Below are 19,631 nucleotides of genomic sequence, written 5' to 3' on the forward strand. Positions count from 1 at the left end.
TGCAAGTTCTGAGTGTCTGACCCCTTACTGGCCATTCAGCTGGGCGAGCTGGGAAACCAGTTAAAAAAAAAAAAGTTGTCTTTCTTTTCCTCTCTCCTCTAAGAACTGCCTCTTTCTCCTCCCCACCACCACAGAAGGAAAACAATCGAAAGCATTAGTATTCCCATGAAAAGGGGCAGTCACACAGGGTGTGACTGCAGGCCTGCGCTAGGACGCTGCCAGGGGCAGAAGGGACCAACTCCCGATTGCTCCATAGTCCCGGTGGTGGCGTGGTCAGATGGAGGGGACAGAGCCGTGATTCACAGCAGGACGTGTTGCTCGCAGTCGGGCCCTCCTCCCAGCGCTCGTTAGGGTCTCCTCTCCAACAGGATGATACCTGGTGGGCAAACCTCCTTTCAGAAATGTGTCTCCCTCCCTGTTGGCCTGTTACGGACAACAGGGAACTCTAACCTAAGCTGAAGTGTCTCCTTGTGTTGCTTTCAGGAATTGGGACGCTCACCCAGGACACACTATGGTGCTTCAGCCAAGTGAAAGGCACCATCGAGATTGGAGCCACAGAAGGTAGGAGAAGTTTCCTCCCCTCCTTTTCTTGCCTCCTTGGGGGTTTGTGCTGGTTTCAGATTTGAAAACATTCATCTGTGTGTCCATGAATGTAAGGTCCCACACATCCCGGAATAGCCTTCTGGGCTAGAAATAGATTTAATGATTTCTTTCTACCCTTTTTTTCTTTTAAAGCTTATTTTGTTCCCACCAATGATGCAGCACTGAAGTGAACTTTCAGCGAGATAGGTTTGGACAGGGAGAAAGGCTATATTCAGGCAAGTCATGTTTCAGGACTGTCTGTCAGCTCTGGAGGACTGTGAGGTCAAGCATGGCCGCATGGTCAGAGGTTAATCTCTTCCTTCCATTCTCTGTTGAAGATCACTTGCTTCTCGGTAGAGGAAGCCCACAGGGAGAGTGAAGAATTCAAGTCTAGTCTTAAGAGCTGTGTCTACACTGAGTCCCGGGATCAGCATATGACTGCCTTCCTGGCTCTCAGGAGATTTTCCTATTGTAGGCTCTTTACTTGGGATAATGCATCCATTTCCCTTGTCCTGAAGAACTTGTTTCTCCACCTCTTCACTCTCTTCCCTCATAAGCCCGAGCTTGGAGACTTCCAGAACTCTCCCAAAGGATGTCTGCATTTGAAAATAGCTGAATAATAGGCAACTGGAAGGAGCTAGAATGGCCCCACTGGGTGTCCTTGGAAGGCTCGCTGTGCTAGTGGAACGCAATGGGGGTGCCTGAAACGGACTGTAGGTACAGTTAACCGATGTACTGTAAGATGGGTCTAAAGCTAAGAGAAGTGAATGAGGCAGTGAAGAGTTGACAGGGTTGAACTTCAATATGGAAACTAACATGCCTATAGGCATGTGGAATTTTGGCTCCTTCGGTAGCAGTTTAATTCTGAGTAAAAATTATTTTGAGTAATTTGGAGGAGGTGTTTTATCTGTAATTTTGCTATACTTTATTTTTAGAAACCCACTGTAATGGGGGATACCGCCAAACCAAATGATTTCTGTTAAAAGGGTGAGAGAAGGCATAGTAAAAGAAGTTAATAACTAAATCTATAAAGTTACACTACTCTATGACATCTTCTATTTCTTAGGTGCACTATAAACTGGAGCTTTACAAACACTTCTCATAAAGCCCCTGGGAAGCAGATAAAACAGGCTTTGTTAGGCCCATTTTATGCTCATCAGATCCAAAATATTTCTGAGCACTTCTATGTGGCAGCCTTGTCCTAGGTCTTGTAGATGAAAAAGGCAAGGAGAAAAAAAATGACTTATGCCCTCACTTCAGGAATTTCAAGAAATCGGCAGCTCAAGTTAACCAATCGCTTTAAATTTTGACCACAATTCAAAATCTTTTCTGTTTTTTATTTTTATCTTTTTAAAGATTTATTTATTTATTTATTTATTTATTTATTTATTTATTTGACAGAGAGAGAGAGATCACAAGTAGGCAGAGGGGCAGGCAGAGACAGAGGAGGAAGCAGGCTCTCCGCTGAGCAGAGAGCCTGATGTGGGGCTCGATCCCAGGACCCCCGGATCATGACCCAAGCCAAAGGCAGAGGCTTTAACCCACTGAACCACCCAGGCACCCCATCTTTTCTGCTTTTTTAAACAATAGAGACTTCCAGGTCCCCCAAGAGCTACTGAGTTAGAAGTTCAAGGACCATGTGTTTTAATGAGCTCGCCCAGATGATTCTGATGCAGTAGGCTGGCTTTGGGGACCACCAGCCTGGCTGACCTGTTCTGGGTTATCCATCTCTCAGCCTCTGGACCTAAATCTTGTGTTTGTGACTGGCTCCCCACCAATTATGATGATCTGTGTGGCTACTCAGGCTCTAGCTCTTGAGTACTTGCTGTGTGGTGAGGACCCTGCTAAGTGCTTGGGAGAAGTTAATAAGGTGATGTAGGTACAGCATTTACACAGTGCCTGACAGTTTGAAAGTACTCTGTATTTGTAAACTGTGATAAGTATCATAATAATTAGACCTTCATTCTAATCCAATCCTCATGGAAATCTTATGAGAGGTAGGTATTTTTATTCCCACTTTACCTATGAGGATACTGAAACTACAGAAACACACACAAGACCAAGTTCTTTGCCAAAGGCTCTAGAGCTAATAAACGGCTGAGTTAGGTTTCAACCCAGTCTGTGGGATGGGAAAACTTCAGCTCTTTAAACATTGTTCTGAAGACTGGTTCTTACTTAGTAGTTTGGAGGAAGGCCCAGGAATCTGCATTTTCCATGCAAGCTCTTAGATGATCATCCTGGATGTAGGTGAGCCGAGGATGGGCTCACATGGTTGCCATGGTTGTCCATAATGAGTAAGTAGCATACTTAAACTAACTGTTCATTGAGTCAGAATGATACTCACTGCCACCTTTTGTCAGGAAAAACCACTTCAAATGGTGAAGAAAGCGATAAATATTTTTTAAGAGGAGAATCAGATTGGATACTAACACACATATATGATATATATATTATATATACACCATGTCTTCTTTATCCATTCAGCTGTTGATGGACATCTGGGCTCTTTCCATAGTCTGGCTATTGTGGGCATTGCTGCTATAAACACTGGGGTGCAGGTGCCCCTTCAGGTCACTACATTTGTATCTTTGGGGTAAATACCCAGTAGGGCAATTGTGGGTCATAGCGTAGCTCTATTTTCAATTTTATGAGGAACCTCCATACTGTTCTCCAGAGTGGCTGCACCAGCTTGCATTCCCACCAACAGCATAAGAGGATTTCCCTTTCTCTGCATCCTTGCCAGAATCTGTCGTTTCTCCTCCTCTTCCTCCCCTGCTTTCCTCCTCCCGCTCCTCTCCCTCCCCATTCCCCTCCTCCTCCTCCTCCTTCTTCTTTAGTTTTTATTTACTTATTTGGCAGGAAGAGAGAGAGAGTATGAGCAGGGGGAGGGGCAGGGGGAGAGGGAGAAGCAGGCTCCCTGTGGAGCAGGGACCCAGATGTGGGACTCGATCCTAGAACCTGGGATTGTGACCTGAGCTGAAGGCAAGACACTTAACTGACTGGGCCATCCAGGCGCCTTGTCATTTCTTGACTTGCTAATTTAAGCCATTCTGACTGGTGTGAAGAGATATCTCATTGTGGTTTTGATTTGTATTTTCCTGATGCCGAGTGACATTGAGTATTTTTTCATATGTTGGCCATTTATTTGTCTTCTTTGGAAAAATGTCTGTTCATGTTTTCTGCCCATTTCTTGATTGGATTATTTGTTCTTTCGGTGCTGTGTTTGATAAATTCTAGCTGGTACCTTGGCAAAGTCACTTAATGTCTCTGTGCTTAAGTCTCTTTGTATGCAAAATGGAGTTAATACAGACATCCATTAGAATGGCAGTGAGTGCTAGCTGAATAAAGTTATGTGTGGATATATCATATAGGTAGATATATATACACACACACAGACACACACAACACATATATACCTGTCATGTGTATTTTTATATATAATTCTATATGTATATAGTATAAATATACATATAATACATACAGTGTCTAGATTGCTATAAGATGCTCAGATTGCATAACCTGCTAATACTGTATTATAAAAGTAGGGCAGAGGCTAGGTGAAGTGATAGAAATAAAGATAAATACTTTAATGCAATATTTTTGAAAACTGAACTAATACAAAAAATTCATGATAAATAAAGTATCAAAATATTACATAAAGACAGGAATAGCATTACTGATTTATTTTTCCTTTACTTCAGGTTCTAATATGGCTCAGCATGTTATTGCTAATTTAATTAAATGTGTATCTTAGGTAACTGTTAATAGACTAATATTTTTCATATTCCAAATTATTCAGTAGGATAGTGGATAAATAATACTATGAGCCCAACACTAAACATTGAATGAGTTTTTATTATATCCATAGCACTGCCCTAGTAAATAAAAGGGTAATAAAGATAAATAAAATATTCAAATTCTCAAGGAATGCACCATTTATGGGGGGAGAGGAATTGGTACCTAAGAATTAGGCATCATATCAGTAAAAATAATACAAGGCAAAGTGAGCTAAAGAAGTGCTTTGACTCAAAACTAAAGTGCTTTGAGTACAAAAGAAGTAGAAATCTCGTATTTTTGGGATACAAAGATAAACTTAATGGGAAGAAGTCATTCAAGATAGAACCTAAACAATTTTTTAAAATACAACATTGATTCTTTCCCTTTTATATTACTAGAATGTATGTTCTCAGTCTAGAGAATTTGAAATAAAACTAAAAAAAAATGAAATTTCATTCATATTCTCACAATCCACAGATCAATACTGCTAAAGTTTGTGGCATATTTTTTCTAGTCTCTGGGCTATGTACATTTGTCAATTAATTCAGTCAACAAACAAGTGCCATGTGCCAGAATCTGCAAAGGGGAATGGTTAATTTAATTTATAATGAACAAAATATGTATATATACACCCACATACATACATACATATATATAACCAAAAAGGTCATAATGGAAATACTATTTTATTAATAGATATTTTATTATATTATTACTAATAGATATTTTAACTTAACGATATATAATGACCATATTTCATATTATGAACAGTAGATATGCCCTAATTTATTTTCCTCAATTGTCATTCAGTGTTTATAATAACACTGCTATGAACATGCTTAATAGCTACCCTGCATTTGTGCAGGAAAACTTACGTTGTAGCCTGATGAAGAGCCTATGTTTTACAATAAAATACCTGGTTAAATTTTGGCCTTGCTTCTTCTTGTCAAAGACCAAGTTATCTCCGATTTTTCATTATTCCATTCCTAATATAGAAAATTGAGATAAAAACATCTAGCTGAGGAATAGTTATTAGAATATAATTAGATATTTTAAACAACTCAGCATATAGAAAATGTTCAGTAATTATGATTAGTTACTGTGATTATATCATTGGGATATACCTCCATTTTCTATGTGCCGTGTTGTTTAAAATATCTAATTATTTATATGATGTACAGGTAAGAAGAAAAATACTTTATAATGAAAGACTTAGCCAGTAAAAAATGTATAAAACCAAAAGATCACCTGAGGTTTTGATGAACACTAGGAAAGATGTAAACAGGTTGCTTGAGAGAGTTGTGGAGGAAATCACTTCAGTACAGGGCTCCGGGAAAAGTCTCTTTGAGGAGGTGGCACCTGAGCCGAGGTCTGAGGGAATGGAATGGGCCAGTGTTCAAAGAAGCATGCCTTGGTCACTGTAGGAATTAATAAAACAAGTACTCATGTAGGCCCAGCACCATTGAGAAGACGATGTTTTCGAAACACAAAGGAGTGCACACTCAATATGACAGGAGCTGGGTGGGAGAAAGCTATGGTCGTGGGCAACCTACCAAAGAGGTAGGACAGAGCTAGATCACAGGACCTTTTAGGTCACCTCACAGAGTCTGGATTTTATTTTGAGAATAATGGGATTCCTTGTCCTTGAAGGAGTTTAAGGACTAAATTGATACCATTTTAATAAATTCTTAGAATTCCATTGAGAGACAGCATGGCTTTATTAGAGAAGAGAAGGTACAGACAATAAGAAGAGAAGAGATTCCAGACATATTTTGGAGATCATGGAATGGATTTTTGGGGAGGGATATCATAACAAATTAAGATGACTCCCAGGTTTTGGCCTTGAGTGACTGGGTGGTGTCTGGGCACCCGTTGCAGAGCCTGGGAAACCTGGAAAGAAAACATGTTTGGGGTGTGGAGAAAAAAAGACATTCTCTCCCCGACTCTGAGGTTCAATAGATCAGTCTGTGAGACTGGCAATAGGCAGATTAGTAGGAGAAAGCGTACACAAAATTATTGTTAATGTTATGGAGACATCACAGGAAAAACATGAATATGCAGAAAGACACTGAGCTATGAGCTTTCATACATCAACTGAACAGCGGAAGGAAGGAGAGAGGTACTCCTCTTAGAGGAAAGAAAATGACTTTTAGGAAATAGGAGTGGGCCTTTTAAACAATAGATGGCAGGTGTGATAGCTTGTGGCCTAGTTTGTCCAGGGGTGGTGTCTGCTCTAGTCTTTCCCAGAATAAGAGTTCATCTTCCCTGGTTGATGAAACTTCCAGAGAGAGGATTTGTGACAGCTGAGTTCCTTTTGGAGACTCTGTCTGTAGACAGATAAGGGGAATTCTGTGAAAGCTCTCCCTACATATACTATTTTTTAAACATCTTTAGTTCAAAATAGTCAATATACCAAAGCAGCATATTTTGGACCAACATGTCCTGACCTCCCCGAGGGAGAAAAATTATGAGCTTCATTTTGCACATATTCAGCATGAAATGTTTGTAAGACACTCAGGGGTAGATGCCAAGAAGAAAGTTGTATCCATGAGTGTGGCTCTTCAGAGAGAGAATGGGAGTTGGAGGCAATACTGAAATGAGGGAGGCATAAGCACATCTGTGGTCTTTGGACCCACTGTCCTGGATGGCCTCACATACATCATGCAACCCACAATCGTCAGTGGTCTAAAGCTTCCCGTTTTGCTAGGGTTAGGGTGACTTCTAAGCCTGTTCACTTAGTGGAGTCCTTGTAAGACACTTACACATTGAGGGGTTCAGCATGTGTCGCTCTTGTATCTGATTTGTGCAGCATGTACATTACACGTCCGATTTCATCATGAGGCATTCTCCATGGTTTCGTCACAGGGGCACTTTCCGGGGTGGAAACTGCTTACTCTGGACTTGAGACGGTGTCTTCAGATTTGGCGCATGACTCTGTGGGGAAGAGATCAGAATTATCTGATGGGATTTCTGTGGCCGTCTTCCTCCTGATGCTATGATTCTAGGGTATTTTGTTTGTTCCTCAACCTGCAGTTCTGCAGTATCTGTCTATACGGGTCATTCCCCCTTACTGATGGGTGATAACCATGATAACCATAATACCCATTCTGATGTACTCCACAGGCATAACATTCTCTCCTTCCTCTCCATCCAAAATGATGGGGCTAACATAGGGGAATGGATGAGGCATTCTATTGATTCCATTTTCTAATGAGAGAAAAATACCAATCTGGCTGCTCCCATGAGGCACATGCCATAGACCCTCAATGAAAAGCTGATGCTGGTGGGTGGCTTCCTTGCAAAGGGAAGTTCTCCACCTAACCCGTTGGCAGGGAACATCTGATCTTTGCCCTGAGAAATGCAGGGATCTGGGGAATCTTTCAGTTTCCCTTCAGGGATTGTGACTTTTTGCTGTTGTAAATAAATAAATAAATAACTCTGATTGGGTTGTCTCAAAGCAGTGTAAAGACTGTGACCTTCTCGTTTTATAGAGAGAAGTCAGTGACTGACAAATAACCTTTCTCAGCTGTCTGTGCAACCTACAAGGCATAGAGTGATTAGAATGTTATGCCACAGATCTTAGCCTAAGAGGTAGAAAATGGAGCCTTGCTTGCTTGCTTCTCCTGCTCCTGGAGACAGGGTGTAGTGAAGGCTGTGGTAAGAACTCTAGTTTCAGGAGGAAGGGTTGTTGGTTTGGACCGAAGTTTTCTGGATCGACCAGGCCAGGCCACCAACATAAGATTATTCATCAGGCACTAATCTGAAACTGGGTTCAGCTACCCAGCTAGTGACCTTAGGTGACTGAATGATTTTCAAACCTCATTGTGCATGCAGATAATCTGGTAGGGTGCTAAAAAGCATATTCCTAGGTCCTACCCCTAGGGATTCTGATTCCCAGCAGCTGGGATGGAGTAAAAAAACTCACAGGCATCCCTGATAATTCTAACATGGGTTGATCCAAGAGATCCACTGAGAAATTCTAGTCCTTCTTTCCTTATATCAGAAGGGAGAGAGAGAGACATTGGAGCATGTTTGGAGTGCTCTTAAAGGAAACCAGAATGCCAGCAAATACAAGGTTACTGCATACCCTAGCTCTGCCCCAGGCACTGAAGGGAGTAAAAACCCCTCCTCTATGTGTCAGAAGGAAGCTTGGATCTCCTCTATGCATCTGTAGCCCACAAAGGGATTTCCTAAGTAACTTTATTTTGGGCAGGGCTCCAATCCACTAGAAGCAAAACTGGTCTGATTATGAACAAGTTACCACAAGAGGAAAGCACTTTTCTCAGCTGTGATGGAAGCCACCTTGGTGCAGAGAGCTGCAGTCTTGTGGTACTCTGAAGGCAGTCTGGGTTGCCTAGCGGACTCCCGGGAAGCTTGCAAGGCTCTGAGGGGGAGGGGAGGCACTCTGCGCAGGACAAAAGTCAAACATCCTGTTCTCTTTGTAAGCATTAGGTAATTAAACACGCTCCAGGCCAAGAAAGCGAAAAGGTTTTATGGCTGTTCATTTCACCCATGCCCGAATGCCAACCACATGAAATGTGTTTAAAAAACAAATATTTATAGAGCACCTACTATGTGTCAGGCCTTGGGCTGAGTGAACAAGACATTGTCACACTGTTGTTCTCTCCCACCCCACTTTAAGCAGTTTATACTCTCCTGGAGAGATCTCAACAAGTGATTGTCAATGACAATCCAGTGTGAGTACAGAAAGTGCTAGAAAAAGAGTGAGGTCACACAACCCAACCCACAGTGGGTTAGAGGAAAGAAAAGGAAAGCTCACTGGTGTAGCTGGCAGCCAATCTGAGACCTAAAGAAGGAATAGGAACTAGTCAGGCTTTTTTAGGCATACAGACCATAGTTTAGGTAGGGCTCATCTAGTCCTTTGGACTAATTACTCATCTTTTCTGGGCTATCTTGGGATGATGTTGAGAGGCTTTGTTAATAAGATCTTTGAAAATACTATACAAGGCCTGGCCATGGTAAAGTAATTAAAAAAGATAATTCTATTTAATCAGACTTCACTAAGCCAGATTTTATAATAATAACTTTCAGTATATCATCCCATTTCAACAATGTCACAACAATGCCCAGGCAACTTACCCTCATTTTACAGTGGAGATAATTGAGGCTCTGAAATTTTAACCACTTTTCCAGTAATACACCTGTCTGACCTCAGTTGGTATTTGAACGCTCCTGGGAAAGTAGCCTGGCACCGCGTAGGGGCTCAGTGAATACTTATTGAATGAATATAGCCTTTGGTAAGTAATAAATGTCACCAAATGAAAAAAATCAGTATTACTATTAACACAACAATAATGAATGCTTTCCAGAGAATAAAAGAGCTCATTCAAAACAATACTGTACAAATATACACAGCATTTTCCTGCTTTTAACACATATGGGTCATTTATTTCTTATAACCCCCAGGGGAGATAACTAGAATAGGTCTTAAAAATCCCACATTACAGAGATAAAAGAGATAGTATAGATATTACAGATAGTAGATAGGTTATTCCTCAGAGAGATGAGGAGATTAAGGCAGATAGAGATAAATTTTAAATTGCCCAAGGTCTCAAGGAGACCAGAAAGCGAACTTTTGAATCATAAACAGGCGATTTTTCTACTTCTCATCTTCCACTACACAATATGGATTGATGGCTTTGGGTGAGGGGTACTCTGTTCTAGAAGCACTGACTGAATTAAAACATGGTTGACTGTCTTCAAAATGCTGGGCACTGGTTACAAGGCACTGCAATGGAAATCCATCACTCAAGATGATTTTGGCTGCAACAGAAAATTCATTTCAAGATACCTAGAAGGGTAAAAGAATTATTTTCCCTTCCTTACTTCCGCAAATACCCACGAATAGATATTTGCCTACTGTGTCCTAGGTATTCGAGGCCCTGGGAATTCAATAGCGGAGGAGATAGACAATAGATTAATAAGTAGAATATAAAATATACAGATGTAAGTGCAGTAGAGGAAAGTAAATCAGTAGGGGTGGAGGGGTGTGGGTTTTCTCTTTTAAATAGGAAGGTCAAGCCTTGGTGCAAAAAATAACATTTGACCAATGATGTGAAAAAGGCAGATCAAGTCCTGGATATCTGGGGTGGAGAGTTTCAGGTAGAGGTAACAGCCAATGCAAATGCCCTGAGGCAAGAGCTTCTCTGGTAAGTTCAAGGACTAGATATGAGGCTAGTAGTGGCTGAAGTTGAGTGAGCAAAGGAGGAAGCTGTGAGAGATGGTAGCAGAGGGGATGGCAGGTGAATGCAAGCAGGGGCCTTCCAGACCACTGGAAGGGCCTGCTCTTCTGCCTAAATGGGACAGAACCCCTGGTTATACCACATTCTTTCTAACAGCAGGTCAGTATCAAATGGTTAGGGGGCAAGGTCAAAAGCAAAGAGCCTTCCAGTTCAGTGGTTATGGTGGTAATCCAATTTTTCACATAAGACCTGAGGCAGGGAACCCCCTAAGCTCATTAGTTCCCTGGCTGAAGTACAGCATGGGGCACTCATGCCATCTTCCTGCCTGGCTGCCCTTGGAACATCAGCTTTGTCCCAAAATAATTGCTGTCATTGTGGGTGTCACACTCAGACATGACAGTATCTAATGAAAGGTTGTTTGGCTTCAACAAAACAAAACAGCAAAGACTTTCCCCACAGATGTCCTTAGAAAATTTCTCTAGATGCCCCTTGGCCTCAATGGGAGTCACATGCCTTCTAAACCGACACTACCATAGAGAACGAGATCAGCTAAGTGGCTTCACAGATCAGGCTTGCATCTGAGCATAGTCTAGGACTGCCATCTCTGAGTGGAGGACACCACAGTAGAATCTGGGTGCATCGGGGAAGGGGGTGCAGTTCCTGGTGGTCCCAACATGGCAGCCTCTATGGAAGAAGCAAGAGGTGGTCTCACCACTTCTCTTGCTATCACTGGGCAAAGAGTGGAGGTTCATTGGCTTGTTCTTTGTAAAACATCTGGTTCAGGCAAACCCAAATGCCAACCTTCCCTAGGTTGCCTTGAGGCTGGGGCCTGGGTGTGTGAAAAAAAGATGACTTGCCTTTTGTTTTCTTTTTATATTACTAATAAGCTGGCTCAGCATCATTCTACTTAGTGCCCACATTATTTGTTAATGGAATTTAAAAACTGAGACTAAATAATTAAGCACATGGACACTGTTAGATGGTTCTTGGTCTTGTGCTCAAGGTTTCAAATAAGTGTCAAGCCTTTTTCTTTAGAATGGTTATTTTTAATTTATTATGTAGTGCTTTTTTTTTTTTCCAGAAGAGTATAGCTACCTTTATAATACTATGGTTAGTGGTAAGAAAAGTGAAAAATGAATTTCAGGGGTGCCTGGGTTGCTCAGTCAGTTGAGCATCTGACTCTTGGTTTCGACTCAGGTTATGATCTCAGGATTGTGAGATCGAGCCTTGTGTCAGGCTCCCAGCTCAGAGGAGAGTCTACTTGAGATTCTTTCTCTTCCTCTCTCTCTGCCCCTCCACCTGCTCTCTAAAATAAATAAATAAGTAAATGAATCTTAGAGAAAAAAAAAGAAAATTAGATTTCATTCAACCATTTATTCAGTAAATATGTATTGGGCACCAGGTGTTGGAAACACAGCCGAACTCAAGATCGCCAACATCTCCAGTGTTATGAAGTTCACATTCTAGTGGTGAGACAGACTGTAAACAAACTGACAAAGACATAAGATAATTTCAGATGATGACAGGTGTTATAAAGGATATAAAATGGGGTAACAAGATAGTGGCCATGTGAGGAGGTGAGGTTGCTCCCCTAAACAGTCGTTCTGTGGAGGCTCTTCTAAGAGGCAGCATTTGAGTTAAGACCCAAATAATGAATAGAAGCCAGGTTCAAAAGACTTGTTGGGATAGCATTTAAACACAGGGAAATTTAAAATGGAGCTACCCTGTGACCCAGCAGTTGCACTACTGGGTATTTACCTCAAAGATACAGATGTAGTGGAAGGAGGGACACATGCACCCCAGTGTTCATAGCAGCAATGTCCACAATAGCCAAACCCTGGAAAGAGCCAAGATGCCCTTCAACAGACAGATGGATAAAAAAAATGTGGTCCATATATACAATGGAATATTACTCAGCCTTCAGAAATGATGAATACCCGACTTTTGCATCAACATGGATGGAACTGGAAGGGATTATGCTAAATGAAATAAGTTATGCAGAAAAAGTCAATTATCACATGGTTTCACTTATTTGTGGAACATAAGGAATAGCATGGAGGGCATTAGGAGAAGGAAAGGAAAAATGAAAGAGAATCAGAGGGGGGAGATGAACCATGAGAGACTATGGACTCTGGGAACCAAACTGAGGGTTTTAGAGGGGAGGGGGTTAGGGGATGGGTGAGCCCGGTGACAGGTATTAAGGAGGGCATGTATTGCATGGAGCACCAGGTGTTATACACAAGCAATGAATCATGGAACACTACATCAAAAACTAATGATGTTTGATATGGTGACTAACATAACATAATTTAAAAAATTAAAAAATAAACCCAGGGAACAGTGGGTGCAAAGGCCTTGAGGCACAAGAAATCTTGGTCTGACCAGAAGGTAGCCCAGGATGACTGGGAGAAGTGTGAGGTTATAGAGGGAAGCAGAGGCAGGTTCCAGTGAGGCCTTGCAAGCCTTGGTAAATTATCGAATTTTATTCTGGGGACAAAGGGAAGCTGCTAGAGGATCTTAAGGATGGGCATACACTGATGTTTGAAGCAGTACTAGTAAAATGGAGGACTGGTCATTTGACTGTCCACATAAGCCGAGAACATTTCACCTCAATGGAGAACTTCAGTAACACGACCTTCTGTAGAGTGGTACTATGAAAATTCAACCTCACCTTTAAACTCAAACTTTTTTTTTTATTGCTTGGTTAGTGCTTCCCACCTAGTGCTTCCAATCTTCAGACCTTACTTCTCAGAGTAGAAAACTGCCCATGGTCTGTGGCTCACTGTGGTGCACACATATTTGCTCAGAACCATCCCAGGAACTTATAAAATGTTGGTTCTAGTGCCCAGAGATCGATTTGCAAGGCATTGTTGAGATCCCTTAAATTTGGGAGCTCATAGAACTGGTGGTGCCCTCTCACTCTGTAGCTTAGGTAACATGGGGTCTTTTAAAAAAAAATGTTACTCTTTACTAGGCGTGGCATTTCCATAATTGTATCAGGCGTTTTTTAAAGAGTCGTTACTATTGTTTCAGGAATGCTTCTCCTGATCACAGTGTAAGGCAACCTTTCTCCAAATTCTGGCACAAGTAATTTCTCAGTGTGTGCTTCTTCCTCTAAACCATCCATCACACCTACCAGGCAGTTTCCACACTGACAGGTCTGTACAAACAATATCCAAGCAGTAATAACTTCCAAATATTGATAGTAAGAGCTTATTTCCCAATGAAAACTGGTGTTAATTTTCTACAACTTCCCATTCATACATGTCTCAGAATTTTACATTCATGTAAAGTCCAGCTTCATATCAGACATACCTGAGAGCAAATGGATTTTAATACATCATTTATAGCTTGCTGAAGATAAGCTGTCTCTTCAAAGTATTGTTCCTTAATTGCAACTTAATTCATGAAACTAAAACTAAAAAAATAATTCATAAACTTAAAAAAAAAAAACCCCAAAAACCTGAAACCATCCAAAACCCCCAGGTATTATTTTTTAAATACTTACATTTCTTTTCACAGAAAGTGATACTTTTTGTAATAGAAAGCTTAGGGCATCATAAAGAGGGAACTTACAGTGAAAAGCGTGAGCATAATGTGATGGGTACATTTGTCAAATCACTAAGTTGTACACCTGAAACTAATGTAACATTGTGTGTCAACTCCACTAAGAAAAAACGTATAAACTCTGAACAGACTGGGTTTGAGTCCCGGTGCCACCACTCTCTATGTCACTTTGAATAGGTTACCTAACCTTAGTTTCATTCAACTTTACTTTTCTCCTCTGTCAAATGGGGAATATAATAGCTTCTCCTTTGTAGGTTTTTTTGAGAACAAATCAAATAATCCGGGTAAAGGCTGGAAAAGGCACAGAGCAAATGCTAGGTAAATGTTAGCTATTACGCACAGGAAAGCAGATTCCAAGAAAATGTTAAAAATCTGTCACCCCAGCCACCAGACAATTATTTATTTTTAATGTTTCATATCTGATAAGTTTGATAAACTTGTTTTAAAATGGCCAGCAGACTCCCATGTTTACTGAAAGGATAACTTACCTATGGCTGCAAACCAAAACAAGCCTCCTCCCTGGAAAGAACAGTAAACATCTGTGGAAGATTCTAGGCTTGGGTTCTATCAACGTAATGCCAAAGCAGTTAAAAGAGAATCATAGGTAGTTAATTGTCCCTACATCATCCACAAACATGAACAATTAATTAATGCTCGTTACTCCCAATAAAAATATCATTTGCCTGCATGTTGTTAGTGAGCAAGTAGGTAGCTGTGTGATTTGAACATGTAGATTCATAGTATAGTGGACTTAGAAGGAAGCTGGAAGGTCGTTTTTCATCTCCCCATTTTATAGAGAGAGGAAATGGGCTGCGGAAAAGAGGAGTGATGCAACCAAACCCACAAGTGTCCTCTGCCACCTAACCACTTCATGCTTCCACAACTCAGGCTCCTGTGTGACATTATAGGGTTAGGTTAGCTCTCGGACAATTCCTCCAGTTAAAAAATACCATGAACCTGAGGCATCTGGTTGGTTTAGTCAGTTGAGTATGCAACTCTTGATTTTGGCTCAGGTCATGATCTCAGGATCATGAAATCGAGCCCTGTGTTGGGCTCTGTGTTCAGTGTGGAGTCTGCTTGTCCCTCTCCTTCTTCCCTTCTCCCCCATGTTCTCTCTTTCTCTGTCTGAAAAAGAAAGAAATTAATTTAAAAAATACCATCAACCTGTGCTCCCTGCCTTCTGGTGACCAAATGTCTATTAGATAGAATCTTCTGGACTCCACTTTCTCAGCCACTTGTTTTTTACATGTAGACACTGAACTGCGTGCTCCTTGCCCAATGGGGGGAAAAAAGTCATGACTGGAAATGGCTTTCCAAAATTCCAAGAAAGGCATTAGAACAAGGGCCATATCTATCTTGTTTGCCTAACATAGTTCCTGGCACTTACCAAAATTTTGATAAACTTGACACTGAATAAAAATGGCAGCCAGCACTGAGCATATATAGTACTCCAGGCCTTAGACTCGTGGGGCATCAGGGACTTCCTAAGATCTCACTTCTTAGTAGAGACAGCATAACCCAGTAGTGATGAGTACAGGCTTCAGAAATGCTAACCCAGGTTTGCACCCCAGATGTGTAACTCTGAGTATGGCATTTCTTCTGTCTGGGCCTCAGTGGCCTCATTTGTAACATTATTATTGAAGCTACTTCAAGGGCTTTTGTGAAGATTAAATGAACTAACACACATGAAGTATTTTACAGCGTGAAATGGATATAGTCGGCATTCAGTAAATGCTTGCTCTCTCATTATTAGTATTGAGACCAATTTAATCTTTATATCAACATTGAAAAGGAGGTATTCTAATACACAGATTTTGGCTACAGAAATTGAAATTCAAAGAGCTTAAATGATTTGAAGATTCCTTCAAATGTTTTGTTAGTAGTAACTGAAAGACTTCTGATTTAAACATAGGAGGTAAACTCTCCAGTGAATTAACAATGGTCATATGTGGTGGTTCAGAGTGGGTTCTGGAGTCAAGAAGTTGGATTTGAATCTTGGGTCTGTCATTAACAGATTTGTGCCCTTGAGCAGGTTATCCTGAGTCTTGATATACTAAGAATAATAGATCCTATATAATAAGGATATTGCAAGACTTAAATGAGATAATGCTTTTTAATACTTAGGCATGTGCACTTAGCAGGAACCCATAAACATTCTATCATTTTTTTGTTATTAGTAGCAATGGCTGTAGTCAACTTCAGTGACTTTCTCTGAAAGTCCACCCAAATACTTAGAGTCATCCTTGACCCTGCCTTCCTGACTTCCCTCAATACACATGCTCATCTACCCTAAACCCTATGTCATTCTTCCTCCTAAATATTTCCAATGATCTCTCGAATTCCTTGACCTCCCTCTAATCACATTGCCGTTATCCTCCTTTGGATGCCATCTTCTGTTCTCTGGATGTGGAAACAGTCTCTTTGGTTTTCTTCCATTTTCCTTCTTGTCTTGACCACCTCCTTTCTATATGTCACACTGGAGCCACAGTAGTATTCTTAGTGCACACACGTGTGGCTTGCCTCCCTAAAGCTTTCAAAGGGCTTCATTGTTCTTAGGGTGTTCTCAGCCTGTGTCACTGCTTGCCTTCATGTACTCTGTGCTTTGCATTTCCTTCCACACCATAGCTCCTCTCCACCAGCACCACACACATGCTCTCCCCTTTGCCAGAAACACTGCTCACCTTCTCTTTCCCTGCAAACCCCTCCTGATCATTCAGAGCCCGGCTCTGGTGTCACTTGCCCTAGCCAGCCTCCCCTAACTCCTGGTGGCCCTTCTAGGAGGTCCAGGCTGTTACCCTTCATAGCACCTGCCAAATGCATTATAGTTTCCTTACTCCTTATATGTTTTCTCCACTAGCTTATAACCTCCACTAAGGCAGGACAGGTCTGATGTGCCTACTACAGCTACAATTTGTATAACTATCACTAGTGCCCAGAACAGTGCCTGGCACACAGTGGTACTTAACAAGTATCTATTGAACAAATGTATGAGTGCGTGAATTGACACCAGCTTTCCAATCAGCAATGGCCATGAAGACAGATTCTAATATTCATTTTAGTGGCAAGAGCGATGTTTCTAACTGTTGCCTTCAACTCCCTGTATATAGACTGCATTCATGGGATTCCTTTAAATCTAAATTATATACAATAGAATAGAATGTTATTCAACCATCCAAAAGAATGAAATCTTGCCATTTGCAATGACATGGATGTAACTAGAGGGTATTATGCTAAGCAAAATAAGTCAGTCAGAGAAAGACTTGATTTCACTCATATGTGGAACTTCTGAAACAAAACAGATGAATGTAAGGGAAGGGAAGGAAAAATAAAATAAGATGAAAACAGAGAGGGAGGCAAATCATAAGAGACTCATAACTCCAGGAAACAAACTGAACGATGTTGGAGGGGCAGTGGGTTGGCGGATGGGGTAATTGGGTGATAGGCATTAAGGAGGGCACTTGAAGTAATGAGCACTGATGAGTCACTAGATACTAGCCCTGAAACCATTAATATACTATATGTAATTAAATTGAATTTTAAAAAAATTAAAAATAAATTTATTTATTTATTTATTTATTTATTAATTACAAAATAGAGCTGTCATTTTCCAACATGCCAGCATCAGTGGTTGCCTAAAGACCCAGGTAAATCAAATAGCAACAACATTCTATTTTCAAATTTTCAAAAGCTCTTTTACAAATATTGTTTCATGGGATTTACACGGCAGCCATGTGAGAGAGTGAGGGGAGGAATGAAGACACGAAGAATTGCTGAGGCACGTAGTTTGCTGACTGTTCATCAAATAATTATTTGCTGGCACAAAGTTGCCTTGTTTGCAGTTACAATTCACGTGGCGATGGCTCCAACCCTGGTCTGTAATTCTCCGTGTGTGTGTGTGTGTGTGTGTGTGTGTGTGTGTGTATGTAGGGGCCCAGGGGATACTTAACAACATCTGGAGACGTTTTTGATCGTCACCACCGAGGTGGGGAGGTGCTCCTGGCATTTTGCGGCTTGGGGCCAGGGATGTTGCTGAACATCTAGAGTGCCCAGGAGAGCTCCCCCTCCCGGCCCCCGCTCTCCACCTGGAGCCCCACTCCCACCCTCAGCAAAGAATTATCCAGGCCAGAACGTCACTAGTGCTGACGTGCATCAACCCAGCTGTAGAGCGAAACTCACAGACTGAAATAGAAAGGAATGTGTGTAACTCTCTCCCAATGCAAGAGACGGGTGAATACATAGCCTCGCAAAAGGCTTGACATTTGAATCAAAAACGAAATTGCTCTGCAGGACACACAGAACTCTTGTGCATGCTGCATGTACAGGAAGGCAATCCCGTGGGGGTGTCTTTGCTGAACAAGCAAGTCTTTTCTCCATATTTCAGAACAACAGGTCGACCATTTTCTCCCCTGCCCCCCTCAAAGATTTACTATTATGGCCTCTTGGAATCAAGGGAAAACTTGTGGTCAAAGTGTTTTCTATAGAAGGCATTAAACCTGATCCCTCAAACCTTTTCTTTCTTTCTTTCTTTCTTTCTTTTTTTTTTTTTTAAGATTTTATTTATTTATTTGACGGAGATCACAAGTAGGCAGAGAGGCAGAGAGAGAGAGAGAGAGAGAGAGAGAGAAGCAGGCTCCTCGCTGAGCAGAGAGCCTGGCATGGGACTCAAGCCCAAGACCCTGAGATCATGACCTGAGCCGAAGGCAGAGGCTTTAACCCACTGAGCCATCCAGGCACCCCACAAACCTTTCTTTTCTATCTAAAGGGTAGCCCAAGGGTCAGAAATCTAAGGTCTTGCCACCTGGATTCATGTGCTGAGTTACCTCAAAATCCTCTAATGTTCTCATCTGTCCAGAAGCAAATGGTGCTGCCTACTCCCAGGGATGAAGGCTCAAAGAGATAGCCTTAAAAAATGCCTTATTATTATCCTAGCATATTGATTCATTTTCATTTGTTCATGGTTTAATTATAGCCCAGAGATGTACAGGAGAGAAGCAGACAAAGCAAATCCTTTTGAGGAAATGGAAGCACATTCTGGGTTGATTTTGGAATGGGTTCTTCTTCCAAAGGCTTTGAAACACTGTATAGACTGAATAATTGGGCAGCTCTTTGTCTGGCTCGGATAAGGGAGGTTGAAATCTCCTATTTCCAAATGAGAGCTAATTAGTGTCTGGCCCAAATGGTGAAGTTGGAATCTGCTTTATAGATTTAAAATGTGGCTTGCCTAAGTGGCTCAGTGGGTTAAGCCTCTACGTTCAGCTCAGGTCATGATCTCAGGGTGCTGGGATCGAGCCCTGTATCGGGCTCCCTGCTCAGCAGGGAGGCTGCTCCCCCCTCTCTCTGCCTGCCTCTCTGCCTACATGTGATCTCTCTGTCAAATAAATAAATAAATTCTTTAAAATAAAATAAAATAAAATGTGTCATAATGCCATTAGTTTAGAATAAATAGGGTAAATTTGAGTTGTGAATAGTGATGTAGTGAAATTTTAAGGAAATGTAATATTA

General features: G+C 41.3%; 1 protein-coding gene across 2 annotated transcripts in view; it reads left to right on the plus strand.

Moving 5' to 3' along the window:
* The first annotated feature begins 213 nt into the window (after positions 1-213).
* PPP2R2B (protein phosphatase 2 regulatory subunit Bbeta) overlaps positions 214-19,631 on the plus strand; it is a 455,910-nt gene continuing 436,492 nt past the window's right edge. The window contains exons 1-2 of one of the 2 annotated variants that reach the window (XM_032850744.1): positions 214-379; positions 484-561. In XM_032850744.1, the coding sequence (XP_032706635.1) occupies positions 512-561 (50 nt within the window). In that variant the 5' untranslated portion in view covers positions 214-379; positions 484-511. The remainder of the gene's footprint in view (positions 380-483; positions 562-19,631) is intronic. The other variant, XM_032850770.1, reaches the window with a different exon arrangement.

Source organism: Lontra canadensis, unplaced genomic scaffold (assembly GCF_010015895.1).
Source record: "Lontra canadensis isolate GAN:19392208 unplaced genomic scaffold, GSC_riverotter_1.0 scaffold4, whole genome shotgun sequence".
NCBI lineage: Eukaryota > Metazoa > Chordata > Mammalia > Carnivora > Mustelidae > Lontra > Lontra canadensis.